This window comes from Tinamus guttatus, unplaced genomic scaffold, assembly GCF_059628265.1.
Source record: "Tinamus guttatus ecotype Peru unplaced genomic scaffold, ASM5962826v1 Tinamus_guttatus_pri_ptg000182l, whole genome shotgun sequence".
NCBI classification, from domain to species: Eukaryota; Metazoa; Chordata; class Aves; order Tinamiformes; family Tinamidae; genus Tinamus; species Tinamus guttatus.
The window spans coordinates 703,915-719,361 of NW_028288716.1; the positions used below are offsets into that span (position 1 = coordinate 703,915).

Here is a 15,447-nt window from a genome sequence, read left to right on the forward strand (position 1 = left end):
GCAGAAAGAGAAAGTGTACTGCCATGAGTTCATATATTTTTTTCAGATGCCGAGTTTGATACAGATGAAGAAATCTACAGGTTTCCCGAAGCAGAAAGACTGGAAGTCTGATTGCCTGTGAAATGCAGTGATGCATTCCAGGAATATTGGGTTCTGACTGTGTGTTGGTAAACAAAAAAAATGGGTTAACTCACCTGTTTGGTATAAAGGAGCAGAGGCAAACTCTACCCACCCTAAGGAGAAGAAGGAAATAGTATTTATCTGTATCTTTCTCCAGCTGCATTGTTCACTGAGAGATAAGTTGTTTCCATCTGTGCACGGTCAGACACAACTGACAAGCTCCGAGCGTGGCTATAGCAGTTGCAAATGGAGGCCTGTGAGCTGCAGGCAGAGAGCAACTTGCTCAAGGTTAACTAGAGCCTGTCAGGGTGGGGGCTGGGGTGAGGGAGAGTAGCAGTGTTGACGCACGTTGGCAGGTGTGTGGGGGTGCATGTGTCTGTCTATAGCTGCGGCTACCTGTGCTCGAGCGTGCAAGTGTCTTGTCCCCGTGGATCTGTGCGCCTCTCCATCTCTCTCTGCATATCCGTGTGTGTCTGCGTATAGGCGCTCGTACCTCAGCCTCTCCGCCCCTCCCCCGCCTCCCGCCCTTCTTGTGTGTGTGCGTGGCTGGGAGGGCAGAGCCAGGCACGCCGAGCCGCAGCGTAGTGCCCCATCACAACGAGCCGGAGCCGAGCAAGAGGAAACCCGAGCCAGGAGCAGCGTGGAACTGGTGCGGACGCAACAGGCAGGGCACGGGGCGGTTGGCGGTGGCTGCTGGTCGGATGGCTGTGCCTGTCGCCAGCGCCTCCTGAGGCAGGGGCACGCCTGAGGCAGGGGCGCGCTGTGCCGGGCTCTCCCGCAGGTGGTGGCAGCACGGGATAGCATGCGGGCCGACGAGCCGCTGGCGCTGGCTGCCCCGCTGGTGGGCAACAGCGGTCAGGGGGAGGTGGATGCAGCAGGCGAGGAATGGAGCGGCGGCAACTGCTGCAGCAGCGAGCGACTGGTGATCAACATCTCGGGGCTGCGCTTTGAGACTCAGCTGCGGACCCTCTCCATCTTCCCCAACACTCTGCTGGGGGACCCCAGCCGCCGGGTGCACTACTTCGACCCACTCCGCAATGAGTACTTCTTTGATCGAAACAGGCCAAGCTTTGATGCCATCCTCTACTACTACCAGTCAGGGGGGCGGCTCCGCAGGCCAGTCCATGTGCCTCTGGATGTCTTCCTGGAGGAGATACGCTTCTACCAGCTAGGTCAGGAGGCCATTGAGACCTTCCGGGAGGATGAGGGCTTCATTCAAGAGGAGGAGAAGCCCCTGCCACAGCATCACTTCCAGCGTCAGGTCTGGCTGCTCTTTGAGTACCCCGAGAGCTCGGGGCCAGCCCGGGCCATTGCCATCGTCTCTGTGCTGGTGATCCTCATTTCCATTGTCATTTTCTGCCTGGAGACCCTGCCTGAGTTTCGTCAGGAACCCAAGGGTACCCAGCATGGCTTTGGGGAGGTGGCACCCCCCAGTGACGATACGCTGCTCCTACTGCCACCAGCACCACCAACTGGGACCTCATTGCCCCTGCACCCTGCTGCTGGTGGTGGCCCCTTCTTTACTGACCCCTTCTTCCTCATCGAGACCCTATGCATCATTTGGTTCTCCTTTGAGCTCCTCGTTCGTTTCTTTGCGTGCCCCAGCAAGCCTGAGTTCTCCCGCAACATCATGAACATCATTGACATTGTGGCCATCATCCCCTACTTCATCACTTTAGGCACTGAGCTGGCCCAACAGCAGCAGCAGAAGCAGCTGCCTGGAAGTAGCAGCAGCAATGGGGGCCAGCAGCAAGCCATGTCTTTGGCTATCCTCAGGGTCATCCGCTTGGTCAGGGTCTTCAGGATTTTCAAGCTCTCCAGGCATTCCAAGGGGCTGCAGATCTTGGGGAAGACTCTCCAGGCCAGCATGAGGGAGCTAGGCCTCCTCATTTTCTTCCTCTTTATTGGAGTGATCCTCTTCTCCAGCGCTGTCTACTTTGCAGAGACTGATGACCCTGACTCTCTGTTTACCAGCATCCCTGATGCTTTTTGGTGGGCAGTGGTATCCATGACCACCGTGGGCTATGGGGACATGTATCCCATGACAATTGGTGGCAAAATTGTGGGCTCTCTGTGTGCCATTGCAGGTGTGCTCACTATAGCCCTGCCTGTCCCTGTCATTGTGTCCAACTTCAACTACTTCTACCACCGAGAGACTGATCATGAAGAGCAGTGCCAGTACACCCACATCACCTGTGGGCAGAAGCAGTCCCCCTTATCTGAACCCAAAAAGGGAGACAGTAATCCATCTTTCAGCAAATCTGAATTCCTAGAAGCAGAAGAGCTTCTGGAGCCCATGAAATATTCCAATTTTATTCCTCCAAACAACCAGGGTTATAAAGAGAAGAAAATGCTGACAGAGGTGTGATCAATTTTGTTATCCTGGATCCAGACACAGTCCTGCAAGCTGCTGCACAGTCGGCTTCGCACTAGCAGCTGGATCTATTCACCATTTACATGCCAGACTGTGAATTGTAATACCATAAACAGAATGATTGTGATAATGGGCTCTCTTATCCTGATTTGCTGTGTCTCATTGCCTTGTGCCCTTGGGAATGTTCTTTCTTTATTCTGTGGAGTACTAGGCGTCATTCCCCACATCCTCATGGATTTCTCCTTTTTCTGGAGACTGATTTAATCCAATATTAATCCTGGAGGCTAACCTGTCTAGTCCCCTGGCAAAGAAATAGCCCTTGCCACAACTTCAGCTGAAGGATTAGGCATGGAATAAACGGTTAAAGAGGCTACAAGCATCTGTCTCAAGCCCTGCCCTTAGTTCCTGCACAGCTCAGTGCCCTTGGCTGCGATCACTCATGCCTGCCATGCCATTAAGTCTGAATAATGGAAATGCTGTAGTGTCACAGTGAGTTCTGCAGCTGTAGGGGAAAGACAGCAGATGCCTTCATCCTTTGCAACCCTTGGCATGCTAAAAATCTGTGGGTTTGTATTTTGGAAAAGGTGCATAGATCTAAAATCTTGTAGCTACTTGTGATCAGGTATTGTATTTCAAAAGCAGGCTTAAAAAATCAACAGGCTTGGTGACGATTCTCTGTGTTTCAAGGTTATTTCAGGCTTACTTATGTCAGGGCCCTGAAGTTAACTGGATTTTATAATACCAACTTAATCTTCAAAGCGATAAGTGGCTTCTGATGCAAGTCACATTTGAGAAAAATCATTTATCTCCACAGTTTGTCTCTTCATGATAGTGTTTAATAAGTCGTACTTTATACTTCAGGTATCCAGTTCTATATGTGAGAACAATTGACTTCACTGTTTTTTTTCACTAAAAGGTTTGTATAGCTGAGGGAAGTTTGCATGTTGGTATAATTCCATTCTGAAACGCTTCAACTACAGACAGTTGTACCTGTGTTAACTGAAGATTGCACTGGTGTAACTGGCTGCAGACATAAATTGTCCCAGGATAAGCATGCTAGCATTAGAGATATATATCAGCACTGGAAAAACTTTCCAAAGCCATCTGCAGAAGCCCAAGAGCATAACCCAGATCTTTCAAATGAGAAGAGGAAAGAATTAACCTTGGTGAGATGCCTTTGTATGATCTAGCCAATTCTGTATATTTCTTAGACAAAAGGTGCAGCAATGTCCTTTGCATGCAATAGATGTTTATGAGAACAACCCATGATGGCAATATTAAATGCAAACCTTGGCCGAAAATGTGGGTTTGTCAAGAGGCCACAGATAGACATCTTAAGATATGGGATATTCTGCTTCCCAGAACATTTCTTCCTTTAGTCAGCTCTGTCTTATACCTGAATTTAAAATGTTTCAGATGCTGCCAGTGAGTCAAAAGGGGAAATGGATGCTTTTAGATTCCATTGGTAGATTTTACTTCAAGGAAATATCTTTTTGTGTTATTTATCTAAATGTATATTTGGCTTTCACATATGTGCATGCATGTAAAAGCAAAGGCAGCCATTACTGCCTTGCATAATACTGTATATGTGTATTAGTGTATTACATATTGCATGTGACACATGTAATACATAAGATAGACCTAATGTCAAGATGCAAAATATATAGAATACATTTTATGCATATGTATATATTATGCTTTTCAGCCATAAGGGTAAGAATGCTAAAGGCATGTCCTTTCATATGATCAGAAGCAGCGGGCTCATGAGATGGGATCTGTTTGCATATTTGTTAATCTGCTTGCTTTTTGTTGCCTTGAGACCTGGATCCAAGCCTAGAGGGCTTTTATTGTGCTTCTTCTCTTCAGGGCTCTGATCACATGGTAGAAATTGTTTGTGCAGATCCTAACTGCTGCATTTCTCCAGAGCCCCCTTGTCTTCTCACAGGCTTTTGAATGCACAGGGATTTCTCTTGGAGTCAGTGCACAGCCGTTGTATTGAAAAGTCTGTTTTCTGCTCACTGAAGTCTGTAGCAAAACACCAGTTTTCTTGGTTACTGCAAGACAACGTGAGAGACCCCTGAGTGGGGTGTAGTGAGGGCTCTGGACTGACAGGAGTTTGTCTGAATAAAGGCAGCAACTTCCGGGGTCATCTCTACAGAGATACATAAAAGCCTAATTCCTTTTTGGTAGATTGGGAATGAGGCAAATGTCTAGAAGGGTCAAAAGCCTGAGACTCATTCTGTAGCCCTTGGAGCAAAAATTCTCTGGGTAAGTAATCTTGTTAAATCAGTGGGTCTCAAGAAGAATCTGCAAGGTGGGATCTCTGGCAATTTTGTGTGAAAAGTTGTCTTGTCTCTCAGTTAATTCAGAAAAAAAGATATTTTTAGCTATGTTTCAGATTCACAGTAATGAAATCTTCGTGTGTGTGTGTGCACGCAAGAGCGATTTTTCTTCAACTTTTATGTGAATGCACATGTTTGGGTTATTTTGTTCTTGAGCATATTAGCTGATAAAAGTTCCCCCAAAGTAAGATATAAAAAACTCAGGTTAAGCCCAAGTTCAGGAGGAGGCATGAAGCACGCTGAACATACGTCACAAAATTCCTGTGTTTGTTTTTTCACGTGGGCCTGACCCCACTACTCCTACTAGGCAGAATCCTTCCAAAAAAAAGGTTGTTCTCCTGACCAGCATGACAAAATGACAAATGAAAAAAAAATGACAAATGAAAAAAAAAAAAAGGAAAGTGAGACAAATGACTGGAAGCATAATTGCAGCATCTCTTGTAAAGAGATTTCATGCTAGCAGGTGAAGTTCAGCAGTGAGGTTCTAGCTGTAGTGTATGTATCTTAGGAGTCTCTACACACACATGCATGTACTATGTAGTACTGGGGTCAAGGAACTTCATTGTACAAGAAGCTTTATGCATTTTTTTGCAATTCACAGCACTAAAAGTAATGTATAAATGAAGATGCATAAAACCGGAGTGAAGTTTGTTCTTAGGATTTTCTGTGTTAGAACTAAGAGAAACACAACAGCAAACAGAAGCTCAGAAATGCTAACCTAGAGGCTTCCTTATAGACATGTAAATCCCGCCCTAAAAATCTCCTTAAAAGCACAATAGTGAAGTTGCATGAGCTTCACTAATACTAGGGACTACTGCAGTTCTGGAATTCGGCAATTTTGTTAGGAGGCTTCAGGGTTTTTTTTTTGTTGTTGTTTTTTTTTTTTCCAGTGGCTGAAGTGATCAGGAGCACACTATGTCATTGACTTTACATAGGAATAGTGTCCCAAATCACACAGGTGCTTTCAAAAATCTCACTTCAAGTTGTCAGTTCTTAGCCTCAATCTGGATGTTTGAAATGCGACATTTTCTATTTTGTCAAACTGTTTCCTTCTTAAGGCAGAGCAAATCTTTGGGTAGCAAAGTAGGCATCTCTCAGGACTTGTTTCCATAACAACTTCGCAGACTGTTTCTCTGTACCTTGTGACTATGACTACAAGCAAAAACACTAACTGAGTAGTTTCAGTCCTCAGATATAAATACCCCATTTTTGCTTACTGAATAAGATCCCATCACCTTTGTTGCAGTTCAAACGGTGCACATGGTTCAGGGACGGCACGGTGACCACCCCCAAGCCACTCGGGCCATCAGCTAGTTGACACCAATGTGGTGGACGGCAAATGGCGTTTATTGATGGGTAACAAGGTGTTATATAGCTAGGTTTACAACATCACATCCGTCTGCTTACATCATAAACTATTAGGGGCCCTATCTTTCCGTACAGCACGATATCTTCCAGCCGCCGTTCCCTAACTATCTGCAACACACCTTGTATCAGGTACAATTGCCCTGTCCAGGTCAAGGCTATTACCAGCATTAGAAAATAGACATGCAAATCAAAAGATGGGAAAGAAAGAGGAGATGCACAGAGAGGTAGAAAGTGTGAGAAAGACTTCTGAGTACTCACAATCAAGGAGTTGGGCAACGTGGACAACATACCTCTGAATTTGGAGTCATGTGGGTATCCACTGACAAGGAGCATGAGCCAAAGCATCTCATTATTAAACAAACAAACAAACAAAACAAAACCTCCTCTTTCAGTAATTTTGTGAGGAAATAAAGTCTTGATATGAAAGAAAACCCTTTGCTGTTGTCCTGTGACCATCCATTCACAAAATCGTTTCCCCACAGGAGTATGCACCAAGCTGGGACAGGGTAGAAACCATCTTGCTGGAGGAGAGGAAGGAAAAAGTGGAACAATTTTATTGACGATAACTTTATCCACTGTTCATCAACCACATAAAAGACTCAAAGTGTGAAAGGCATGAAGAGACTTTTTTTCAGGCTTTCAAAGTCTACATTACTAATGGGTTCCTATGCTTACTTCCAAGAAGAAATTTCTACTCAGTTCCTGTTTGGAAAACACTGAAATTTGGAATTTTTGAGCAATATTCCATTTGGTTTCCTCCTTTTGCTGCAACAAATTTTCGCTGCTGTGACCGCTGTGGAAGTGGAGATGACTGGACTTAATGTTCTCTTTGAAGTCCATCCATTCAGTGTACAAATACACCTATGGAGATAAAGAAGAGTGAGTATAAAGTAAATTCAGGGTAGCAAGAGACATAATCAGGATTTAAGTGTCTTCCATACTATGGTGGAAAAAGAAACGTCATCCCTCAAAGCAAAGGAACAGACAGCCCCACATCTGCTGTTACAGCAGAATTAGATAAGATTTCTTTTTCATCTGTGAAACTAATGACTAAGGGTTCCTTGCAATTAATGAGAAAGGATTTCCTAATTAAGGTTCTAGATAAAAAAGGAGAGAAAGATAATTATAAATTACAGAGATATACCATGGGCTATATCCTCCTCTTCTGCTGATATGAATTGCTCATACTCTGTTTAGTAAAACTACCTTAGTTTATGTTGGGTCCAGCTTCAATCATATGCACCATGTTAAAACTTACGTGCTGTTTGTTATGCTTATTTTGTTTGTTTGTTCTTCTCCTCAGGTGCTGTTTACATCAGGGAAAGATACATAGTAACAGCAAGAGTTAACCACAGCTTTTCCCAAAACCTACCATCTGAGCTGAGCCCAAGTAGGTCTACTGAATGGAGTTAGGGTTTCTTTTTAGGTTTATACCGGCAAGAAGAAGAAGAATATCAGCAGATTTATTATGCAATACTGGAAATGGGCAAACCAATTCACAAAGAAGACTAAAGAGACTCTATAGAGAAGATCATAGCTGCCACAAGACAGTTAGTGATGAAATTTCTTGCAAAGTGCAAGAAGGAGATCAGTAAATACGAAGGATTGAGTCTCAGATAAAGCAAGACTCTGGTCATGGGGATAAAACCAGAAAAATACTGGTGAGAAAGCAGACAGGGATTGCACTAACACTGATCTCCAGAGTAACTTATATTGCTAGCCTACAAGTCAATAATGCACACTTTGCTTGGCTGGTTGGGTTTTTCACTTGTTCCAGGGGAGGCTATCTGGGGCTGGTTGTCTGGCACAGGGGCTTTAATATTATAGGATGTTTTTTAGCTTTAGGAAACACCTAACCGTGATTGGTGCACATTTTGCATTCCTAAAGCACAAGCATTTATTGAAAATGTTAATTCATTCACTGAATTCGTTAATTCATTGCAGGAAATTTCTATGTGTAGATTTGAAGGGGCTGAAAAAATAGATTGAACTTCCCAGTATACACTTTTTTCTTAGTGAAATAGAGGAAAGGATTTGCAGGAGGAAAATTCTGAGGAAAGTGTTTGCTCCTCAGTTTCCATGATCACCCTAAATGCTGATGTTGCTTTGCTTACTCATTAGAAGTCAAGACTCGTGGGAAGACCTTGTCTTAATACAATGTATCATTGAAATCTGAGCAATTCTTTCTTTGGCTTTACTTGCACTAAATGTATATAAAGGTATTTACTCAGTAGTATGAAGTTTTGGAGGACCATTAATCAAAAAGTTCCAAAAATCACAAAGTTACTTAACTGACGTTATAGCCACTGTATGTTTAAAGAAAATGTGGGTCCAGATTCTGATCTTTGCTTGAGATTAGGCAGCTGTATCCTCAAGGATGTGAATTATGTTGTTTCTAGCTTAAGCAACTGTGAGAAAAGAATCAGGCCCAAGGTCACTGTATAATTCTCTTAAAAAAATTGTATGCCATTTTACACCAAAAAATAGCTTACATTATCTGGAGAGAAAGGAAAGGGTATTTTACAAGAAAAGTGGAACATAACCGTCTTGTCTTGCTGCTTGTTGATGCATCTGTTGTTTTCAATTGGCTTGATGATATCCATTTTCAGGAAACAGATGCTGCCCTCCTTTACACTGATGTAATTCTGGAATAACTCTACTGACGTCAGTGAAGTGACTCCAGATTTAACCTTGGTGACAGTAGAATTTTGATCACAATCTTTTTGTGAAATTATGCGCTACGGTGGCATCACTCTACCATAAGGGGAAAGCGAGCACCTTGTTGGCTCTGATGTCAGCTGGCAGCTATCTTGTGCCCTTCACATTACAGACTTGGATCTGGCTGGAACAGAATTCAGGCTGGTGCACAGAGTCCTCAGATTCCCTGCTCTTTTCTGCTCTAGAATGGAGCAGACACCAAGCGTAGACACTCTTGTCTCCTTCCCATTCTGATTTCCACAAACTTTCTCTTACTTTGATATGATTGCCAAGGAGAAGATTTTTAAGCTAAGGAAATGTGGTCGGAAGTCTTGAAATATAACAAAAGGGTAGCAGAGACAGACATGGAGAAAAACTCGACCTCACCTACACTTTTTGCTCTTATTGTCATCTGTGAAAAGTTTTGCAATCTTGAAGGCTGTCTGTAGACCTCCTGGGTCTAGAGTCTCCATTTTTAGGGAATACCAGCATTAAACATACTGATCCACTTCTTTCCTGCTATAACTCTGTTGATTTAAAGGACTTCTTCCCTGAAACTAGACAAAAAAAGCTTCACATGAAAGCCACACGGAACAAGTGCTGTGTGGGACACATAAGCATTAATAGAAGAACTGTAGAGTCAAATTGAATATTACAGGATAGTTTAAAACTTTGGGAAACACATAATCATGATCAGTGTGGGCTTTGCATTCCTAAAGCACAGCATCCATTCATACAGAGTCAACAAAGAGCAGAAGAAAGAACAATAGCAGTAAGGGCTGTTGAAATAAGCAGTGTGAGACTAGAGACTGATTCTGAAGAGAGTTCCCTAAGGATTAATTCTGGGACTGTTTAAACTATTAGTATTACAGTAAGTTATTGGCATTAGTATTACAGTTGATCTTAAAAAAAATTATCAATGATGCAATCCAAACATCACCACCAAGGCTGTGGATTAGGACACAGAACTAACAGACGAGTTTGAATAGTGGACTTAAATAAATGGGATTATATTAAACAGTTAAATAAGGTTAAAACTGTGATTGGAATTTTGGCAAACCGCTCAGCTGGGGAAGAGATAGCAAGAAAGACTGGTGATACTAAGATCAGCCAGAGTGCAAATCACATCCTGAGCTGCTGCAGACATGCAGCTATAAAAGTTGTACATGCAATCCATGAAAGTATCAGAAGGAGCACTTTCAGTCTCTGTGTGACTGAGGGAAGAGATAAGGATCCTAAGAGTGACATAGGTGCAGGGGATACCAGATCAATCTCAGAATTAGTGGGGAAGCAGGGAGAGCCCATGCCTTAAATATTTTTTATCAGTTGCCCTCTAAAACCTGCCAGTTTCTGTCTACTGCTTTTCCTCTTAGCCTGGAAGCTCTGCTGCTCTGCCTCTTCCCTACTGACACTCTTCTTCAAGCTGACTTTTGCTCTTTTCTGGGACCTCTAGTAGTCCCTTGGTAGTGTTAGTTCTCTGGAAACACTGGAATTGTGAATTCAGCTATTTTGATTTTTTTTAATGAAAAGATGGCTTTTTTTCCCCCCTACCCCCCCCCCCGTAAGCAGTTATTATGGCAGCTATTGGAGCAGTGTGGCTCCAGTATCAGTTCCAATATTTCTTTCCATTCAATTGAGTGATATTCAGATGCTCCAAACCAAGTAAAACATCAGGGAAGATGACACTGGAATGTGTACTCAGAGTAGCAAAAGGGGGATTCCACTGCTTTAGCTGTTGCTAAGGCAAGCAACTGTTCCTTTCTGCACCTATTAAAAAAAAAAAAAAAAGAAAAAATATGTAATGAGACCAAACTGTTCTTGCAATACAATGTGATTTTGTGTAACTTTTCATTCTTCTGAATTCTGAGCTCTCCCTGCTTCCACTCAGCAGGTAATCTGTGTTATATCATAGTAAAACAAAACAAAATAAAACAAAAGAAAAAAAATAAAAACCCGGAAAAAAATAGTACTGGCAATTTATTTGGCTGCAGTGTGAGGAATAATGGCATTAGGAAAATTCTATCTGCAGGTACTTTAGCTTGCCTCATTATTTACTTTGTTAGTTTTTAATTTGTTTCTTTGGAAGAAAATCTTTGCAAGTTTCTGCAGTCCCAATAGCACTTAGATAAGTGAATTTCAGAGAAGATAAAGTGAGCTCTTCCTTGCATAGCAACCATTAATCAACATTTCCACAGATGATGGCTGAATACATGATGATCAATCCAGCTGCAGCTGTGATGTGTTTGTGGTTGTTCTTGGAGACTGATGCAGTTTCTCCCTCTGTTCTGCTTCCCTCAGTCTGCTTCCCCTAAACAGCAGGAAAATATCCACATATCTCTTTTCCTGGCTTTTTAATTTTATTTATTTATTTTTCTTTCTTTCTTTCTGATTAGGAAGTTGTATCAATAGGTTTAGTATAAGGTTTTCCATTAAGGTAAGAGACCACTTAAGAAGGAAAGTCTATTAGTTAAATACTTAACTGAACCACAGGCATAATTCCTAGCTCTGTCATATGACCTTTGGAAGTCCCATACATAGCTGTGACACTTCACAGCTATAAAGCAGGATAATACTACTCTATTTAGTTGCTCCTTTTTCTCCAAACCATTTAGACAGTAATATATTTTTAAGTAAACCCCAGCCAGCTCTTATCTTATATGTCCATGTGTAAGACACAGTTGAGGACCCCTACTCCCCTAAGGTACTGTGGTCATTACTGTCTTAACAGTAAGTACTAACATATTGACAGTGTGTCATAGAACGCGTGGTGTTGGGGGTGAGTGACACAATGCACTTCACTTGTGCGAAAGAAAGAAATAGTAATAGATTTTATTGATAATGACGATGGTTTCACGAGATTCTGTGGCAAGGTCACTTATTATTTACTGCATGGAGGTTCAAGATACACACCAAATTCACAGTTAGGTTAGTGAAGTTGACAAGTTCAAAAAGAGAGAGAGGGCACTATAGTCACTTACCATGAATCTGTAGTGGCAAGGATCTCTCAACTCTGAGGAGTATCCTTAAGAGGCATCTCTGCTCAAGGGGAGATCCTGGTGTCACTGAAAACTGGGAATAAACCTCTTAACATCAATTTAGTATTAAGCAGGCATTCACTTTATGGTGGGTGTACGGGGGATAGCTCTACCTATCGTGCACACCCTAAAGTGTGTTTGCTAAAGCTTTTATTTCTAAATTATCTACATATTCATTAAATTCTTGGAATGATCATACATATTTATTCTATTTCCTGGAACTAATTATAATGTACCCCACCCTCACTCGCATGCGTCCTCTGTCCCTTTGGTGGTTTCTGGTGGTCTTTTTAGACCCCCTGGTGGTAGTCTTGCTGTGTCCACTTGATGACAACCTGGAACTCACTTCCATATATGGCCCCATTCTGGCTCAGAGGCCCTGTGTTGGTCCTACTACCCAGCTCCAGACATTTCTTTGAAGATACGTGGTTGTTATCTTCATCTTCAACTGGTCTTTGCTGTTTTTGTCCATATCCTCTCATGATGTCCCAGGAACATCTGCTGTTTTGTCTGTATTTTCTGGAGAAAACAGCGAAAACATGTCCTCTTCTGGGGTTTTTTGTAACACTGGTGTGCAGTCCACCGCCATGTAAAGGGAGCTCAATGGGCTCTTTGGCTGTCCCCATATTTATGGGGTAAGATGATTGACTTATAGTCATTCTTTCAATTCAGAAATGAGTGTTGGCTGGTGTACGCACAATTAGCCTTATCTCCCCATCAGGATGCAACCATCAGGACTGTTATTGATGGTTAAAGTCTGAATGGGGGAAGAAATCAGGGAGGCAACTACTAGCATCACTGATGTGTAACATCTGAATAGGGTTAAGTGTGAAAAGTCACATTGAGCTGGGAAAGGAGCACATCTGTCACACTCCATCCTGTAACCTTCATTTTATCATCACAAAGTGATGGTATGGTCACCCCTTGCTTCTGTGCCATAAATAGTGTATTGATAATCTTTGTACTTACAGGCCCATGGCAAGTAAACATTTTTAGTATAAAGTATTTCTATTATGTACTCTTTTATATATTTTGGGTGTTTCTATATTTTGGGTATATATTTTATTATTTTATTATATTTGGGGAATTTTGCTTATTTGTTTTATCATGTACCATACCTTTATATACAACACGATTATAAGTAATAGACCTAATAACACTAAACCTAGTAAAATCACAATTGGATGAAGCATGAGATCAAAAATTCCTGTTGCTGTTGCTGATCATCCAAGAAGGTCACCATTTCCCATCAATGGTGTTCTCCATCCCTTTTCACTCTTTCCAGATCATGGTTTATTTCTTCTGTATCATGATCAACATGGATTAGAGTACTTTGTCCATTGTCCTGGATGTGTTTCAGTAGTTGATACAGGTCATCATGTAGTATTTTCTTCATCAATGTAAGGTTCATTCAGACGAGGACAGGCATTATAATTTATTCCCATACTTCCAGCATACTTAACATGAGCATGTGAGCATGGCCACTCCGGGGTTCTTTCATCACAGGTCAGGCGGGATAGCATTGCCAGCATTTGGAATAGCAACATGAATACAGCATTTCCATCTGCCATCCTGCAATGCTGCTGAAAGAGAAAATAGAAACTTATTTTGGTGGGGTGAGGTCGAACAGGTTACCCCATTTATAAAGAAGGAAAAATCCATCGTGCATTAATTCTATGTTTTGCACCACTGCTATCAATAGCTTCCTGGGCAAGTGGGCTATGAGGTTAAGTTAGAGTCACAGGCACAGAAGGGATGGATGGTAAATTGACCATCACAGGCTGTCCTGGCTGTAATGCTTTTGGACATTCTCTTTTACCTGTAGATTGAGCACTAAACTCAGTTTTAACAAAGAATGCTTGGTTTACAGGGCTTCCAGTAGGGCCATAATGACTATTTAATTATTGGAGCACTTTGGGAAGTCAGCTATTACATTTAGCCTTGTGTGGGTTGAGACTTTTTTAACTAGCCATTAGCTCTTTCTATTATCCCATTTGACTGGCGATAGTATGGGGTGTGAAATGCCTGCTGAATTCCTTCTTGCTTTGCCCAATCGTGCACTTGTTTACATGAGAAATGTGAGCCGTTATCACTTTGGATAATATCAGGAGTAGGTAAATGTGAGAACCAAGACAATAGTCCTTGCACCATACTCCGCCCATTGGCTTTCCTACACCTAGTTGCCATAAGCAACCTGGAAACCACTTCCCCTCCTGTGAGGATGTATTGATATTCTGCAGAGGATTTGAATGGTCCAATATAATCATTTTATCATGCAGACTACAAAGGTTTCCCTTCATTGATATGTAGAGGTGGAGCTTTAGTAGGATAATCTGCTTGCAACCTTAATCTGCGCTGGGGACATTCTGTGAGAATAGTTTCACAAGTTTTCCTATTTATGGGCCAGCCCCTACTTTGTGCAGCAAAGTAAAGTGCTTCCTTACCTGCGTGACCTAGGCTTTAATGTAATCATTCTCCCAACCGATACCACTCTGGATCTAAGGTGATTTTTCTAATTTTAGTCAACTCATCGCCCTTTTGGTTCTACTTTGTGGCTGGTTGATTATCCTTAGCATAAGCTTTTTACCCATTCCATTTTAAATGCTGTTTTTCTTGCTATATCCAGAAATAGCTGCCAATCCTGTTTTCTCCAGACAGGGGTTCTATTTACTTCCCGGCTAAGAGTTTCCCATCGACAAAGCCATTGTGTGGCATCAGCCCACACAGCATAAGAGTCGACATATAGAAACCTTTGCTCCATTTTGTGCAGCTAAAACTGCTGCTCTTAACTCTCCTGCTTGTACACTGCCTTCACCTTCTTCCATTAATTCTTCATCAGTGGTAATATTTAATGCAACGGACTTATATAGCCATTTACCCTTTTTGCTGAAGCATCCGTAAACCAAATGTTTTCTGTTGGTGCACCATTGATGAGGGGTGATGCCTTCAGAATTGGTGAAGGTTTAAAAGTTTGTCGTAATGCTAATAGATCCATGTTTACAGGCATTTGCAGTTTGGAAACCTTAGTATGCCCTCTAGTTAACTGTATATTTTCTGCAACTCCTGTTAGGTAGGCATACCATCTTCTAATAGTGGATTTTTGTGCAATTCCTTCTGGGGCAGCAGTCCTCTTAAGGATTGCTTCTAGTAAATTAAATGGTCCTCTAGTTTGCATAACCTATTTAACTGCTCAGATTAAGGATAAAATTCCTTTTTCCCATTCAGCATATCGTGGTTGTGTTTCCTTAAATGCAGTCTAGCTAAACAATAAAGGTCATTTTGGTCCATCAGGGCCAGATTGGAACAGGTTACAGTAAGTATTACGTTCATCAAAACTCCATTCAGCTGTAATAGGGTCGTACTGGTCCCAGCGACTGAAATTCCATACTGCTGTGGCTCCTTTCCCAACCTTCTTGGGAGAATCACCCCCAATTAGGATATCATCTATGTATTGGTACAATTTCACATCCTGAGAAAGTGAGACTGTCTGCAAAAGTTCAGCCAGTGCAGC

General features: G+C 42.3%; 1 protein-coding gene across 1 annotated transcript; it reads left to right on the plus strand.

Moving 5' to 3' along the window:
• Positions 1-922: 922 nt before the first annotated feature.
• On the plus strand, positions 923-4,433 carry KCNA6 (potassium voltage-gated channel subfamily A member 6). The gene has a single exon (XM_010225304.2). The coding sequence runs from the start codon at positions 923-925 to the stop codon at positions 2,486-2,488; it is 1,566 nt and encodes a 521-aa protein (XP_010223606.2). The 3' UTR covers positions 2,489-4,433.
• The last annotated feature ends 11,014 nt before the right edge of the window (positions 4,434-15,447 follow it).